Here is a 20030-nt window from a genome sequence, read left to right as displayed (position 1 = left end):
CACATACAAGAGTATAACAAAGAGACGACCAAAGCCACTATAATAATATAATAAACAGCGCTCGCAATAGGTCTGCATTAAACGAATATATATACATACCATGAACCTAATTAAAAAACATAAAAATGATACGCGTTAAATCAATTTACATATTATAATAAAAACACACATACACACATTGTTGATTTAAAACGTAATAAAAACAAATGATGGTATATACGCGAGTGGCGAGTCATTTAATTTTGGGAATGATATTATTATAATATTATGCGAAGTAGTTGTCGGTACAAAAGGAACAATCGACGGGAAATGCGTTTATAACATTATAACATAAATATATGTTATGTACAAAGTAACAGTATTATTGTGTAAATTATTATTATAGATCATTATAATGATTATGTTACAAAACCGATATATAATTCATCATGAGCTTGCAAAAACTAATTGTACCTACCTATATATTGACATATTGTATACTATTTTTATCATAACAAACATAATTTGAGTATATTTAAAAGATCCAAACATTTTAAACGTTAATTTGTGGCAATACTAGAGTTCAAACTGAAAAGGGGGAGACTAAAAATGTAAATTTTTCGAGTTAATATTGCTACAGCAGACGCCACGGCGCGAATGACAAAACAACGAGTAAATATTGTGCGAGTAATAATAAGGGCACCGGTTTCGGTGTTGGTGAAGACTTTTTCGAGTAAACCGTGCTTCGATCGAAATCGTTTTCGGAACGCGACGATTCATCACAGCTGTCAGACATTAAGACGCCCGACCCGCCCAACTTAAAGGTGTATTGGCGCTCACACACACACACTTCCTCGTACGATAATATTAAAATATATTAATGTCAACGGCTCAAATCGATTTTTAGGTCTATCGCTTATACAGACCAGTATAAATTACCATTTTCTATCACCATCGGTGATTTACCGACATTTTTGGAAGATATTTTGAAAAACATTATTTTTCCGTTAATCACGATTCTTAATTTTTTTTAAATATATAGTACATACTATTATATCAATATTACTGAAATTATCATTACAATTAGGTACCATTTAAATTAATTTCATATCAATTTATGTTTTTCATACATATATATATTTTGAAATGTACCTATATAGTACTTATTAAAAAAAAATTTCTTTAATCGTCGAGCATAAATTCAACAAAACTCTTGAATAAATAATAATATAAACTGTTTTATAATAATTTTAAGATTATTATTACGTAATAGTTTTAAGTATGACATAATTAGGTATTACCTACGCTTTGCAGCAGTCGGAATAGCAATATCAATTATCAATACAATATATATTTACAGACAGATAGATATTATTATATACCGATCGTGACGGACCAGTAAACCCGTGTTTTCATAAATTTCCAGTCTGTTTTTTTCTTTGTTTTTACGCACAAAAAATGTCCGCTAACTATATTAATTAAAATTTGTCACGGTTATTGGAAATCCGTACAACCACGCAGCGCCGATCACCATGGCTCGCGAGGAGAGAGGCTGTACAACAATATAATATTATAATTTTATATATATAGGTACCTGCGGTGGCGGCGGCTCGCGGGTTTCTCGCCGCCGAGGGTAGGGCAGAACGAATTTTTATATAATATTATTATTATTGTCACGGGGAAATATCGTGTTCGATTCGTATTAAAAAAAAAAAAAAAAAACGCAATCAGTATTAAATATTTTTATAGAGAACTGCTGCGAAATAAAATCCAAACGATATTTGTATTATATATTATTATACTGCCGCGGCTTTAATAACGATTATAATATCGTACACGGTAATCGAGCAGCGTGTTGATCAAAACGGTCGGTCGACGATGGGAATTATTGCGGAGAACGAAGAGAAAGTGCCGCGTAATATTCTATAATCGTGTAAGTCGCGTATTATTGCAGTACCTACGTGCAGTGTGCGTGCGCGCGCGTCGGTGTTTACCCGAACTAATAGTTACGCTAGAAAAGTGCAGTGATCATGATAATCATGACAAGTGCATGTATGTGCGTGTGTGTGTGTGTATGTGTAAGCAGTTCGAATTATAATAACAATTATAAATGGAATGGTCCGCGTGTACGAAGGGGCGTTGTTGTTAACAAATCGCGCGCGATGATTGCTTTCGTGATCAACGTTAATAACGGACGAATATTATTAGGTATTATTTATTTATTAAGTTTCTTTTCCTTTGTGTCACTCTCTCTCTCTCTCTATTTTTGTTTTATTCTTCGTCGCGCGGCAAGTTGAATTAGTGACTTTATAACTCGGAATTATATGTACAACGACGGTATAAGTGGAGGTGGTACAAGTTATATAAGTGTTTAGATTAGACCAGGCATAATGCGCATATACTTAATCGTAATACATTGTAATCGTCATGTTATCGCGATAGGGGTGACGATGAGGGAGAGTGCTTAAAAAAAAAATCCGGATAGGTAGGATTCGATCGATAAGACGTTTACACCGTATATTGTTACTGTTATTATACAAAAAAAAAAAAATCATCAACAACAAAATTTTAAGATGGGTAATATATAGGTAATCAGATGTATGTTAATCGTTTATGAAACCGTAATACCTATGACGGAAAAATAATAAATTATAATAATAAACGGGTAAGAAACAAAATTATTACGATTTTGAGTCGTAACGGAACACCAAACTCCGTCGTCGTTGGGTTCGACTTCAGGGGTCCACGAATCACGAACAACTTATTGCACCGGCCGTTCCGCTGACACCAACCGAACTATAAACGTGTATGATTTTAACTTGCGCGCAATCGAGCATAATTTATATACATCTAAATCAACACGTTATAAAAATAACCACACGTCGCTATACATAAATTATTACAATAAATATTATTATACGCGTGTGGGTACTAAAAAAAATTAAAATAATTTTATGTTAGAAACAACTTTTATACGCTAATACAGTATACACTATATATTATAACACAAGCGAGTATAAATGGTTAACAAATTTTTCATCTGCACGTATGTCTAAAATTATACGCAACGCGAATATAATAAAATATAAAGACGCGTAAATCGCCTTTATGATTTATAAGTCATTAAATAATTTTAAAAAGAAACGCATTAATAAAGTATAAATTTGGACGCGTATCACACGAGAACAATTTCTCAATTTAACAAATACGAGGATTCCATCTTTTTCCTGCCGAATTGCATATATGTATGTATTATATATATAATTGCATATATTGTCCCGTAAATCAAGAGCTTATGGAACTTATGGAAAAATATATCGTTGGACGATCGATCCATAAGTAATTTGGACTTTGGTGGATGTTACAATATACCAGTCCCGTCCGATTATATACCCGTTTCCGACCGGACCGAGAGACAACAATGGCTGACCGATACAGGTGCCATTAAAAATGAAAATAAAGTAATTAAAAAATAAATATGTCGTTTTTAAACGAAAACTCGTGTTTTACTTTTTATTACCATACCCTAACATCATTATAATATATTGTGACGTATAAACATATTATTATGCTAGAGTGCTAGACGATCGGTGCAAGGTCTTCTCGTGGCTGGCACCTTCACCAAGTACACAATACTACTTTATGTTATATTTTAATATAATTACTATAATTATTATATTCGTCGATCTCTGAGTGTTATAAAATATATTATTATATAATAACTACCATTATGAGAGACGGCGACCGAGATTTTTTACATCCCATATGCATAATAGGTATGTATATAATGATATAACAATATGAAGATTAAGATTTACTATATATTCACAGACAATATAATATATATGTAAAAACCTTAATTTATAAATTAGTGTTATGATGCGGAACTAGATTTTTCGAGAACTACAAATTGGGCGTGATTATAATTAAATGCATCTAAGTAATAATGTAAACGGTGTGCTAGAAATATTATAATATTATTATTACAATTCATCGGTCTATATATATATAATATGATACTCGGCACATGACTTCGGTGAATTCGTAACTACTTGTTTTGGTGGTTTTACGGGTAATACCGCACACTTAATAGTAATAATATAATATCTTTAATAGCGGTGTGTGTAGATAAATAACATGAATTGTTGATGTATATATTATTATAACGACGAGGTTTCTTCACGCGGGTCATTGGAATGGGGCACGCGATCGGACGAGTGGGTAAGCGCACAAAAATTAATTAAGTCTCATCGAGTCGTGTGTACAATAAGTAGTTATAACAAGGCGTAGTAGTAGGTAGTATACATTGCGAGAGACACGAACGCGGAGGCACCTGCAGCACAGCAATAGTTTAAACGCGTAAAACGATAATAATAATACTAATAGCAATGATAATAATAACAATAATAATAATATAAAAGCGCCCGCTACGAATTTCTCTTCGTCAAATGAAAATAAATAGTGATTAACTTTTCTGGGCGTGGGAGTGGGGTGCGTGGGAGTGGGGTGCGTGTGGCAGGGAATGACGGGGGCAGCTAGGTATATATATATAATGTGCAGCAGTCTATGTGTATATATATATTACACAACGAGTGGCGACGAGTGGCAGTAGCTTTTTATTAGCTTTTCCGAGTGTAGAAATGGGATATGTTATTATTGAAACACAGTACCGCGTGCCAGGCACGAGTAAATCACACGTTCGTATGTATGTATGTATGTACGTACGTATGTATATATATATAAAATATACACATACATACCCGTAGCAGGGTGGTGCCGCCGTCACGAATGGTGAAAAATGTGTAATAGTGTTATAACTCTCGTTATAACCACGAAACCGTGGCGCGTATTGTTTCTCGTAGTCGGTGTACACCTCACCTACACAACACCGTAATGTAACCAGTAACATAAACAATAATAATAATCATAGTAATGATAACGACAATAATATAGATATGTATAGAACTATAGAATATTATATCGGAAGCGGTGTCTAACTCGATAATAGACTATTACCTACTATAACATACCACGGGATATTATATTTATGTGTGCATAGGACGCATTATAGGTGTACGGTAGTAGTATAATATACAGCCAAGTCGGTATAAAAATAAAACATTACCGTTATTAGCGTTATTATTTTTTAATGATATTGGCCCGTGCAATACGTAATACGTATATATTATTATATACACGCTGTATATACGAGACGTGGTCGTGGTAATAAACGAGTTTTCATTAAATATTTTATTTTCGGCGTGAGGAAAAACGTGCCAGAGGTTCGTTTATTAAATTGCACTCGTATATTACATACGCGTATACATATAGACACGGACGAATATATCGTCAACCCTTAATCGAGTAAATACACGTGTATATATATATACCTATATAGGTAGTATGTATAAATATTAAATATCTATAATACAATATAGGTACATAGATATTATATGGATAAAATAAAATACACGGGCTCAAGAGTGACTAATTGGTTTAGCATGTATTTAGATATGCGTAATGTATAAACGTATGTAGAGATTGCGGTTGTACGAGTTGCAAGTGACGAGGGGAAGAATGGATCATAGGACTTGCGCGGCGACTATTATTATTATTAGTAGTAGTAGTAGTAGTATCTATCATAACAAGAATTACCAATACAAGTTTTTGATATTGAGGACGTAACAAAAATGATCAATACGCTGGTTATGTGAAATCATAATCATGTGTTGCCTCTGGAATAATTGCGGTAGCTTAATTAAGACGTACAATCGTATATGAATACAAGGAAAATGTTTTTTATCGAGGAAAAACTAAAAATTGTTAAATGTTGTACCTATATTATAGCGTTGGCCCGCGGGATGATATGTGCGCGCCATGTGTGTAAAAGTAAAACCTACCCAAACGCTAAATTCCACTAGCGGCAGAGATTCAAGGACAAATTAAATTTATGCGATTTGCATTAGACAATAATACCGTACACAATATTTCTGCACATCATTAAATGATTCATAGGCGGCACTTGGTAGAAACTTATGTGGGTGCAAACGTTTATGATAATAACATTCACAAATTCATAGGGAAGTTGTCTCCCAGTACCCCCTAATATATAACTATTGCTACAACAAAATGTAGTTAGAAAAAAATGTCTTTATTAATAACTATTAATTGGGTCTCTATATTTCAAATATGTACATGAATATCTAAAAATATTATTAAAAACCAGCTTTTTATTTTGACGTACACAATATTATGATCTATTTTGAACCATATCGCTAATTAGTGACGAATTAGCTTCAATAGCAAAATAATTTGACTATTATCATATTATTATTATTATTTTAACATTTAATCATGGACTTAGATTTTAGTCGGTACAATTAATTGAGTAATCAGATATAAAATATTGAAATGATCCATGGTTATTTTTTATTATCAAATTTACATTATATCAGTATAATTGTGAACGATAAAATAATTAAAATATTTTTTACTGTTGCGATTGTCTATGTGTGGGTGCAAAATTATATTTTTGCCCCCCCCCCCCCCCAGAAAAATTGTCGTAGGTGCAACTGTACCCTCATGCCCCCCCTAGATGCCACCTATGAAATGATTTATAATTATATCGTTGGACAACACCCCGACTCTAATGTATTACATACAATTATTATAAAATGCTTTCAAAGTTAATATTATAAGTTTACAGACAGATTAAATTATGTCATGAAAGCATTTTGTTTTAAAGAATTTTAATTTCTTACAAAATAAAATTATGCATATAATTCGTAAATCATTATGATAACAAGTGATATAATTCTTAAATTGTTTTAAATATTTAAATCCTTTTGACACAAGTATAGAACGGTACTATTAAAATGGTTAATGATCAAAATATAGCGCACTTTCGTTGGAAATGGAGCCTTTTGGTTCTGAAAGTTCCACTTCGATAAATTTAAGCTATATTAAATGCTTAAACTGTACACGTTAAGCCCATAATGGTTCCCGAAAGCTTTCTTATACTATCATTTGTATATTTCTATTTACTTGTACAATCCTATATAATAAACTATGAAAGTTCTGAAAATGTTCCGACATTTTGTCTCTTTTTCTAATATATAATAATATTTTGTACTAAACGCCAAAATTAACTTAGACAGTGGATTTTTGAACGAATTTTGTTTTTTTGTCAAGTCAATAATATAACGTATTACACCTAACAACAACGACACGTTGAAAGCATCCACGCAGTTTATTATAATTTCGAAATTCGTTTAATTTCGATAGAAATATATAATAAAAATATATTATACACATCAAAAATCAGACACCTGGAAGAGAAAAAAGAAACACAACGTTTAATAGGTAGACTAGCTTATGGTGACAGCGGCTTTTCGCGACATTGACAACTGACGATCGCGTGTTTCACAATAATTTACCGTTACAATGGATTCGAGAACTAAAGAAAAAGGAAAGAAGAAAAAACTCAGAGGTGGCGGCGGCGTTTAAAGAGATTTCGTCATCGATGTTATATTTTTTTATCGTAACGTTTGTGCGCTGCAGGGAACGCGCGATTTTCATCCATAATAAATATTCTATTTTTGTGTTATTTACGATACGAATTACGGGGAACAGGAGGAGGCGATTAAATTGGCATTACAATTTAATATTCAGTATACGTAAACGACGACGACCCTGGCGGACGGAGAGAAAATGCGCTAGCAGTGTAATACATTATAATATTATTATTATCAAGCGACTGCCATCGTTTCCGAGGCGGCGGCGCGTCTCCTCCCCATCGATAAATGTCATTTTACATCATCAGCCTCGCGGCAGCGTGCGGGAACGGTTTCACAAAATCGTCGTCTCCTCTTTCCCGCCCCCGCGCACTCTCCACGGCATCTCTTTCTTTCTTTCTTCCTTCCTTCCTTCCTTCCTTTATTTTCCCATTTCTCTCGCGAGTATAATATATATATATACGTATAATTTTCGAGTCCATTAAGCAAAACGAGGCTCATGCAAATTCGACGTCATCCATCCCTCCCCCACCCACCCCTTCAACATCACTACCGTCTTGTATAAACCACTCCTGAACCCTATATGCGCGCGCGCGCAAAAGCTGTTTATTATTGTTGTACGCCATCATCATATTACTTGTGTTATTTTATATTATTATTATTTATTTACTTTCTTAAGAGGCTCGTACAGAGCAATATAAGATTATACACGTCAAACACGGTTGGGCTATTTAATTTTTTGTCCGCCTCGTCGTTGTACACAGATTGTTATTTTACTATAAAAAAATAACACTAATTATTGACCACGGAAATAGTCTAGAATTCCGACATCATGTGTAAATAACGAAATTCTTATCGGGCTTAAAACTCAACATTCGAACCACGGTTTTAAATAAATAATATTACGTATGTCAGTTATACTGTTATCTTTAGCCATTATTGTTATTATTATTATTATTATTAGTGTATGTATAGATATGAAATTTAATTATTTCAAATAGATTTATTATTTAAACGATTTAATGAAGGTAGTCTAAATATTAATTTTGGCTAGAAGTTAAACAAGTTAGAAAAGAAAAATTCAAAATCGTACAAATTGCAAAAAAGAAAATGTAATGGATAAGATTATTTATATATTGCCTACGATATGATTTTTAGAATGTGAAGTAGGTAACTATAGAGACTGGTATAAAAGGCACAAGTTGAGACAATAATGATATAATATATTTTATTATGTCGTATTCGTATACCTATAAGTATCGAGAGAGGTGTGAATTATACACATTTTTTCTCGAAAAGGCACGCCGACAAACAAAGTCGACGGGGCACGCAGCAGATATGTCGTGTGCGTGGTTTTCTTGCCATTATAATATTATTTATTTATTTATTATTATTATTATTATTCGGATAATAGACACGTCGTGTAAGTACGTTTATAAAATGCGCGTATTGTCGTCGGAACACTGTTATATAGCAGTGCGGGGCGGCACGCATTGTCGTGTATGCGGTGTGATCAGCGGCAAACGTTGTTCGATATTATAATACATAACATAACAATAAAACATGCAGCAGGTAATATATACACTTCTATACTACTTGATTCGATGGGATATAATTCTATTTGGGTTCTAAAATCGGGTAAAATATATTAAAAATATTGTGGATGCGAAAACGAGAGCAAAAAAACAACAATTCACTATATTATATACTAGTAAATGTGTTAGCACATTTCCAGCAACTTACATCATAGACTTCTGGACTTAAAATGACTTAAACAATGGATCTTTAAATTTGAATACAGACTTGTTATTTAATCCAAGAGATTAAAAACATGATATTTTTAAGAACTTTGTTGGATATTTAAACAGTTTTTGATTTTTTTAATATCTCACAAATTCAAACACCTATAACCAAAATGCTTATTTAAATTGCAACAAGAGCATATTACCTAATAATAGCAATAATAGGTACGCTCCACGCTCATGTATTGATCTCGTCATATATTATTATTACTGTAATGCGCGTACCATCATCATTGTTTTCATAAAATAAAACATGTGTATTACTCGTTAATCAATGTATGGTTTTTTATACATAATATAAAAGAATTTATGTATCTACCCCTACCCATAAATATATATCTATATTGACATACGCGTCACACACACGCACACACACATACACACACACACATATATATATATATACATGCATACGATAAATTATTGAGAAGTTACGTAGAAATAAAACGAATAAATATAGCGACGGCAATGGGGAGCCAGTTTTTTTTTTCTATATCAATTACACATAATTGGATTGGCCGATGGCATTGTAAGCATAAATCCACAGAGTACCTATATTATATTATGTTATGTGTATAAATATATATACTTATAAAGGCATCCATAACTACTAGTTGATAAATTAATTAATTGCATTGTAAATACGTTTTATAAGTACCACATATGAAACCTCCATCAAGAAACTAAACCTAACAAAAACAAAGATCTAAACAAACGATGATTTAAGCGACGGATCGCCGAAACAATTGATAGAAATTATAACGTATGGTAAACGACGTTCTCCGTCGTCCTCAGAAACGATAGAAGAATTTTTAATGTGGGCGAGTTTCAAAGAATCTCAATAATTGTTGCAATAAGGAACGGTTTTAAAAGTGTATACCTTAATATACGTTTTGACAATATAAAACGTAAATTGTAATATACTTTATTATCGTCAACAGCAGCAGCAGCAGCTAGTGAAACGAATATAAACCGATTTGTTATAGCCTAAACGCAAGTGACGCGCGATAATTGATTTCTTTTTCAACCTATAGTCTACAACTGTAATACCCCATCACAATATTATATTTATGAAATTTGATTGTTATGATATAGGTAATGTTTTTCACCATTACAATTATACAGATCAACCCAACACGTCGGCACTACATATACTATTTTACATACTTACTATTACTACGAAAATCATGAGGCTGGAAACACAGGTACGAAGATGATTAGTCAGGGTTTCACCACCGGCATTAAAGGAGTTAGTAAGTTGTGATAAACAATTGAAGACCTGGTAGTACCGTTCGTATAAATATATGTACTCAGACTTCAAATGATATTGTAAAGTATGGGTAACTCGGCACTAATTAAGTTATTTTTACCATCTAAATAGCACGTTATATTATATATATATAAATAATTGCACGTCTATATGTAGAGGTGGTCCACAGATGCACTGAAAAACGAGATTTAGTAGAAATGTAACACACGTCGTCGCCGTTCCCGCGCTAGCCGTGCCATTGTTTATATATACCATATTTATATATGTATAAAATATATTTGTACGGCTATACCGCGGTGATAGGATGACGGCGGCTAAGAGCGTGAGTATAAAATATGAAATCTATTCACGCGAAATTATTGGTACTTACATAATGCATTAATGCTAATATATTAATAATATCATAACTGTTAATTTAATTACCGTTAACACTACAGATACTCCTCTGCAAAAATTGCAGAAGTAGAGGACTACAGCAGCGGTCAACAAGAGATATGTAAAAATTCTGTCATCAATGGGCTAGGAATTTTCTTCCGGATTCATATCCGGGCGTTCATTCCTATACACATATAGTATCATACTGTTGAATCGTCTTTGGTGATCTCGCGGAGGATTTAAGAAAAGTACTGGCACGTCGCGTCGTATATACATCGCGAGGAGTGTAATCGATTCCCGCCGACGTAGACGAAATCCGTGCGTGACCGGTATACGTACTCGGACGCGTTTTTCTGTCGTCTCCGTTGTTAAACAAACCATAGGTACGCGCCGCGCGGTAGGCCGACCGAAGACCAGCAGACAGCAGTACGAGTAGTAATAGTAATAATAGTAATAGTCGTAGTAAAATATAAAAAATAAATTATATACACCGATATAAAATATACACAAGTATAATAATAATAATAATAATATTACAGTGCCGCCGCCGAGTAGTATATACGATATACCTGTTGTAGGTAATGTCTTTCAGTGGCGGCGGCAGCGCGTAATATTATTTTTTTTCTTAAAGACCGTTTTTTCCTCCTTTTCCTTTTTCCGGTGTGCGCGCGTTTTAATTCCAATAAGCGTCCTAGAGAAGGAAAAAAAAACTCCCACGATTCTTTTATGAATGAAACGACGACGCGCGCGAGGAAACAACGCGCAACGGCGGTCGATATATATAATATATATATATTAAAATATTTACCTATATATACATATATATATATGACGATGTATACCCATAGTTATTATAATATAAAATGTATATTATCGATAAAAAAATTTACCCTCTCCCTCCCCACCACTGCGTATTTCAAAAGGGCAATGTGAGAATCGTTTCCACCGGTGAGCCGTTTCACGACCCGCAATGCACACGCGCGTCGTAGGTACATTATATTATATAGATACCAACCTATTATAATAGTATTGCTGCTGCTGCTGTTGCTGGTGGCGTCGACGTTTCATGAATGAAAACCGTCAAGTCATCATCACGCTAAACATTTATAGCTCATATACATATAATATACCTATATTAACGAACACACACGTATATATCTTTTGTTCATTCTATTGTTGTGATCGGTCTTGGGCAAAAAAAAATTTTGTCGTTTATTTTGTTTTATGGAAACACCGGAAACGTGGAAAATTATCCCGCTCAACAAAATACACTTGCACGCACACACACACACATATATTCGAACACAAGAGTGCGCACCCCCGCGCACGTCCGAAAATGAAATAACGCTATTTGCATCAATGCATTTCGATTTTTAAATACTTATTCTTAGTTCTTTCAATAAAATCGTGTCCATAAACTGTTAAAATAATACACATATACATGCACACTCACAAACACTAACACACACACACGACCATGTGAAACAAAACACAATGTCGGTGGATCGAATTTTACGTGTATTATTATACAAAACTGGTATTAAAATTTAAAAAATATCGCGGTGGGAATTCTTCTGTTGCTACTATTTATATGTACTATTGTTGTCTCCGGTCGTCGCCGAAATTGATTGATTTATGAATATTATTATAATTCCACAAATTCCCGGGTCCGCTCTTGGTGGACATGTAAATTTATGTCACAGTTGCCCCGTCCGTAACAATCGAATCGATTTTTTTCTCTTTGTACACATACGCAATCATTATAATACTATTATACAATTTTATCAGTTCGGTCGGTTTGTTCAGCTGTGCGCACGTATAGAATAATATAATAATAATAATATGTAAGAGTGTCTATAGAGGCGTATTACAGGTATACACGATATTATAGCATAATATAATACACATCAAATGCTTACATATTATGGTTATTATTATTATTATTATGTGGATACAGACATACTGCAGCGGTACACTAAACCAGAAACACAACCGAGCAAAACACATACTGGGATAATTCTTGTACCAATCGACTAAATAATGTACATAATATTATATGTATACATTTATGAATATCATGCGGAGACTACGTATATATGGAATTTTTTAGGCAAACGGTGGTGTGTGTGTGTGCGGTTAAGTTAGTATATCTACCGGAGAAGAAGAAGACGTCGTGTTATAAATGTTCGAACGTATATATGACGTGCAGCAGTAGCAATATATATGATATAACATATTATATATAACACAAAGTCAGCGTATATATAGTTTGTAATAAAGACCGATAGCCATCCCTCTCCTTCTGCAGGTCCACCAAATATATATGTGAGTGTGTGTGAGCTCGCGAATATACACATATAGTGACCGGTCGCGCGTTATCCATAAAAGTCCGCAAAAAAACGAGCCCGGTGGGAAAACTCTCGCCCCTATCATATATATATATATATATTTATATATACTATATACGGAGAAGACAGACGGAGAGAGAAATATAGAGAGAAAAAGACCTCAGCATCCACGGCAGTAGCCCCGTAGACCGTATACTAACTTCATGTGCCGGAACACAGTGAAATCAGAATAATATACACGCGGGGTACACACACATAGGCAAACCCGCACGGACCAACTAGTGTGGGTGGGTGTGTGTGTGTGTGTGCAGACGGCGGCGAGCGGAATAAAGTCATCGTCGCGGCGACGGAGGCACTGCCTGCACCACACACATGCCCTTGGGACGAATAACACAAATAGGACCTACACACACTATATGCTCTCTTATATATACGCGGGTGTAATAGCAGTAACAACAGGGCAGTAGTAGTGGTAGTTGTAGTATTATAGTTTTCATGGATTTACTCAACGAGTCAGAGTCGTAATTTTCGTCCGTCCTCTCCCCGCCGCCGTTCCACTCGCACGCAAACACACACATATATATGTATGTTATTATACATATAACACTACAACAACAGCGAAATTTATATATACCTATATACATATACATAAATGTATGTGTTATGTGTATGTTATGTTATGCTTTGAGATTTGTATTACGGCGTGTTGTGGTCACAACGAATTTTATTATTATAACTCCAAACCTCGCTCCGGTTTATTATTATGTGTCATCGCTAGACGCATCAGAAAGAGTGTAAATAACACATAAAACAAAAACCGAAAACGGTTTTCCACATATATACACGCCTCGCGTGTATATAAAAATATAAATAAAAATGTATATATGCTCAGGACGAATATATGTGCCTCGATAGTGTCTTTTATATTCAAAACCATTTCCCGTGTACAATAATATTACATTGGGTGCATATACCAAGTATGTATCGGTTTGTTCAAAATCAAGTATTAAATTGTATTTCCCATGATGATTATTATTTATTTTTGAATGTCTGATTTGATAAGGATTGCGATGAAGCAAAAAATGAACTTTGTTTTAAACACCATGTTTCAGAAAACAAATTTTTAGCCGCAATTGATTAATAAGTAAAAATATGTTAGTATTAAGACGTGAGTTATTCTAACAACGACATAACTTCTGGAACATTTTATCGTTTCCGATTTTATTGTAACTGAATTATAATGAGTTATCAGCGAATAGTTGTTAAGTATAGGGTAAAATATAGCGTAAAACAAAAAACTTTCCAACGCCGTTTTTGAAACATGAAAACAATTTATTTATTTTATTTGTATATAAGTGAATAAAGTTATTCCGTCCAACTAAAGTTCAAATTATTTGTGAATACTAAATGTGTGGAATTTATCATGAATTAATAAAGTTTTACGGTACAACGAATTAATTTATACATTTGAAGATAAAAGTTTATAATGAAAAATGTAATATCAGTAATATTACCGAAAATTAATCATTAATAAATTAATTGAACAACAAACATAAAATATACATTATAAATAAAAAAAACAAATATTTCTTTATCATCTTTCTATATTCATTAGTGTTTATATTTAAATTTTTTTAGTTATATTACACTATATAAGTATACTATTTATGCAGAAATTATTCGAAAATAATATTTTTTGAAATATTTACTCAAAATATCAATGTATTACTATTTACTATTCTTAATTAAAGTCTAAATTCCGGTTGATTATTAGAATTCTATATTTATCTAAAAAATGTCATTCAAACATAATATTTTATCAATTTGCATACGACATAGATAAACCTTAGCAATACAATGCCAACATCCTACGGCAATTTAATTGTATTGCCAGCAACTATTGTAAACACCATCATACCTACTTGATTTAAAGATTAAAGGTACATGCAAATAACTATGTTTAAAGGGATAGTAAGTTTATTATCTCGTCAAGTATTACAGTATTGCTATATTAGAGATCATTTTATACAGTATATTTTACCTATCATAGTAAAATTATCAAATCGATAATGATTCCGACTGTGCAGTATTTTCAATACGACGTAATAAGCACATAATATTGTGAATTTTAGTGTGATATAAAACATTATCATGTTTCTATAGTAGAAAAATGGAAAGACTGAGTACTTAAAAGAGTGTAAATTTTATCGAGCGTTCTAAATAATGCTTAAGATATAATATTATATAGAAATACAGGTACTTTTACGGTCGTAAAAGTGATAATTTTATCGATATTTCCTACGGTTCTCTAAAAATATATTTTACAAATCATCAAGTTATCGCGGCGACGATGACGGAGACTTTAAACGGTAAGGTACTTGAATAATCACACGCCGGATGATTGACGAAAAGGTTAGCATTCGCGTGGGGCAACAAAAATACGTACGCGGCGGTGTGTATGCGTGTGCCCCCCATAACGTACCCCTTTAACTACATAGTGCTCCCTCCCCGATCGGAGACGACTTGACAGACAATATTCGGACCATAATAATGGATACTACCTATTTTATATTGTTACGATTAACAGGTATAATTGAGTTTTATTTTTAGGTACTCACCGTCATCGAAACGACGCGTGGACGTGGATACGTGGTGCCCATTGACTACGACGGGCGCGTCTGGTTCTCCGAGGGAGACGCCGCTGGTGCACTCTTCCTCTGACCCGTCCTCGAGGACCTTGACCGGTCTGGACTGCTTTCTGCGGGACATGCGGACGACGGCGATTGAGCTTTTATGCGGATACGAGAATGACCGACGCGATGACGGATTTACGTTTATCGTGTGTATTGCGATTTTGACGGTTATTGATGATTAGGCGGATTATTAAAGCGTCTTGAGTTTCGGCGATGATGCTGTTTGAGGTATCGTGCAAAATCGGAAACGATGGCGAAAAACGGAAAAGCCGCTGTTATTTCGCGCGGTCACTACGGTGCGAACGCCGCGGCGTCATCGGACTCGTCACCGCCGCAGAAACCCATCTCGTCAGGGTAGGGCGGGCACCTGCACCGCCGGGCGCCGGTCGACTCTCGTCGATACTGCAGCCGGAGCCGTTATAATTTGTACGCTGAAGACACGGAAATAAAAATAATTATGAAGAAAAAATTAAACTAGCGATTATTAATTAAACAATGATTTATAAAAAAAAACAAAAAATGTTAAGACGCGTGAAAACGTAAAAAATCACCTGCTAATACTAGAACCACGAAATGTACAAAACGGCAATGATGAAAATTATAATATTATAATAATAAAAATAATGATAACGATAATAAAAATAATTACAAGTAATGTACGTAATAATTAAAAAATAATTGAAAAAAAAATGTACCACTGTTGTATTACGTTGTTTAAAAATAAAAACGAATTGCACGCGCGCACGAGACGAACACAACGACTCGTTCGGCAGCGGAGTGGCGAGTGAGACGACGGTACGGTTTGCCGGGACGCCGGTGAGCGCGGCGCGTCGTCGTTGTCGTGTGTGTGCGTTCGACTCCGGCCGCCAACGTCGGTCGAGAGAGAGCGCGTGCGTAAGGACAGCACGGTGGGGGTGACGGACGGGCTGGCGGGCGGCGTGTAGAAGACTGGCGCTACAGCGCTAAGCAAGAGAGATGGATCACGGGCGACCGACCGGTAAGCACGCCCGAACGAGACTGACGGATGGGGGACGGCGCGGCGGCGGCTGTGGCGGTGGCGGTGGTGACGCGCGCGCCTTTTCCTCGCCAAGGCAGCGGCGGCGGAGGGCCGGGTTAGTGGGGGTCGTGGCCGGCCGGTGGGCGTGCTCGTCGTCCCGTCCAATGGATGACGAACCCCGTCGCCGCCGACGACGACGGCGCGGCGACGGTGGCCGCCGTGGCGACTGTACCGCCGCCGCGGAAAATGAAAGAAAATATTAATTTCCGGGCGCCGCCGATGCCACCTCTAATATTATAAAAATCGTCGTCTTTATACTCGTGCGCGCGCCTCCCGCGATGAATTAATATAGTATTGGCATTCGATTATCCTATAATATCTACAGTTATAATTAAATTATAAAAATAATTTTAAGAGTAAGTATAATATATACTTTCTATTATTGGACTGCGCTGTGAGACGATGTGTAATGTACTAGGGTACCTACCTATAGATATGCTCATTCTTTTTTTTTTATAAGTAAGTATACGTACACTATTACTACTATATGGGTAGTAGATACCTACACATTATGTAATATTATATGCACTATGTTGACCTTTTATAAATATATATATATATATATATATATATAAAGGAGTATACAACTCTGGTATAAAGTTAGACTTATTATTTATGAAACTAATTTCATTTTAATTTGCCTGTATATATTTTATATATATATATATATACGAACATTCTATAATACGTAGGTACTATTATTTATAAAATAATTATCTTGCAAATTGCAGTTCAGGAATCTATCTAATAATATAATAGGAGTACCTACCAACTGTATAATATAATATGGGATAGTGTTTATGTGTATAATATTTTATTATAACCAAAGAACTCTTATAATTGGTGTGGTTATGGAATTTGTATTTCCACTAAGTATAGTTTACAATAATTCTCATTTTAAAAACTCCTAACACTGCTGCGCAGTAAAACACCACATATACATGTAAGCAGACTGCAGTTGAGTGGGTATATATGGAAAAACAAAAGGTACTGGTATATATATATAATTATAACGAAGGGCCTATTTATATAAAAGACGCAAATTCCAATACCAGCCATAAAATATATATAGTGATTATACGACTTATGTTTATAAACTTAATAATACACAATAATATGTAGGTACTCGTGTATTCAATTTGAACTATATATATATGTAGGTATAATGTTTATAATATAAATTATATTATATATAGTCTCTACAAAACTATTTAATGATATATATGCAAATGGATAATATGGATGCACGCGCACGGTATTATAATTTATATGCATATAACTATATACGCACATTATATATATATATATATATAATAATATATAACACGTAACTAAAAAATGTGCATGATACACTGCGGTAAACGTACATTACATAGGTTAGCCTGTGTTATATGTATTTTAAAAGGGTAAAAATTATTATTTTTACATTTTATACAATTCTGTATATATACCTATAGGTTACATTATATTGTACTAGTTAAATATATATTATAGATAAATCTGTCTATATACTTTCGCAGTTCACACTATATATATTATATGGCTGTCTGTATACTCTATACACACCACGAATTAAGTATATATACCTTGTATATATACATGTGATTATTGTGATTTGTCAATCTTCATGAAAAATATAGGTAACATTTTTATTATAATTATATAAATATGTAAAAAAATAATATAAGACTATAAAAAGTACCCACCTGCAATGCGATTTGTTTTTTGTATGACTTAAATAATATAATACAACACAAATATATTTGAATAATTGAATTATAGTTTTAGGTACTTCTTTCCCCCCACAAAAATCAAACATTAAAAATTAAAAATATGTTGTTAAAGATTCAACGGAAATTAAGAATTTAAACGGATGAAATAATGCATGATGTACCTATATACTCCAGTTGTTGATATCTGCCATAGGGTATGAGAATAATTTTAAATCATGTTTAGTGATGTTTTAATATAAATTAATACAGCACTTGTGCACTCTAAAGCGTGAAAAACTACCTATACCTATGTTATATAAACAGTATCAGTGCGCATTTTTTTCTAAAATTCATAAGTGCTTACCTACCTACCTAAGTTATGGAAGTAATCGAGATTCAAGTTTAAATTATTTACAATTAATATAATATATAACGTCATTTTTATGGCTTTTTCCCAATTTACTCGTACAAAATGTTAGATTTTAATTAAAAGTTTTCACTAAACTATAAATACGATGGAGGAATTTATAATAATTAATAACTAATAAGCAATGATTAAAAAATAAAATAATTTATTATAACTTAAGCATCAAAAGTAAAAGTGTACCTATACCTATACATATACAGTTGTTATTTATAATTTTATATAATATAACCATATAAAAGTTATACTATGTATAGTACTTGGACCACAGAAATTCATCATCAAATAACCATCTTTAATTCTAAAAAAATGATTCATATCTATTATAGGTACCTACATAGCTGGTATATATATACTTCGTGGAAATTAATAATTATTTTTTTCAATCACACATTGGTATAATATACTTCTTTTTATTATCTATAAATGAATATAAACCTTATACCTATTTATCAAAATCATATATTATATATTATACAATAACAAAATTACAATTTTTAGCTATATATCCTATATATATGTTGAAACAACAAGATAAATTTGATGTTCAGAGCTAAGCTCAACATAGAAGACAACCTGGAAGAAGCTCTAAGTCCTCAGTCAATCAACATTGAAAAATTAATTAATTATTTAAAACAAACTAAACTTTACCAACTAATTTAATCTAGATATATTGCAATCCTTTATTTTCATAATACTATTATTATTGTTATGTATATATTATTGTTAAGCTCCATTCTTGTGTAAACAAATATTAATGCTTAAGGCTAATAACCTTTGTTGTTGAGGCTCAATTAAAATAAAAATAAATTTGATATCTTAATTATTACCAATTATATATATTATTTATTATTGT

General features: G+C 33.4%; 1 protein-coding gene across 2 annotated transcripts in view; it reads right to left on the bottom strand.

Moving 5' to 3' along the window:
• LOC107165089 (uncharacterized) overlaps positions 1 to 16981 on the bottom strand; it is an 85585-nt gene extending 68604 nt beyond the window's left edge. For both annotated transcript variants that reach the window (XM_015513167.2, XM_015513168.2), the window contains exon 1: positions 15907 to 16981. In XM_015513167.2, the coding sequence (XP_015368653.2) occupies positions 15907 to 16057 (151 nt within the window). In that variant the 5' untranslated portion in view covers positions 16058 to 16981. The remainder of the gene's footprint in view (positions 1 to 15906) is intronic.
• Positions 16982 to 20030: the final 3049 nt, after the last annotated feature.

The sequence above is a fragment of the Diuraphis noxia genome, unplaced genomic scaffold (genome assembly GCF_037042655.1).
Source record: "Diuraphis noxia isolate RWA-SAM2 unplaced genomic scaffold, SU_Dnox_SAM2 contig0001, whole genome shotgun sequence".
In the NCBI taxonomy this organism is placed as follows: Eukaryota; Metazoa; Arthropoda; class Insecta; order Hemiptera; family Aphididae; genus Diuraphis; species Diuraphis noxia.
Note: the sequence above shows the minus strand (reverse complement) of the source record. Positions and strands in the feature narration are given on the sequence as shown.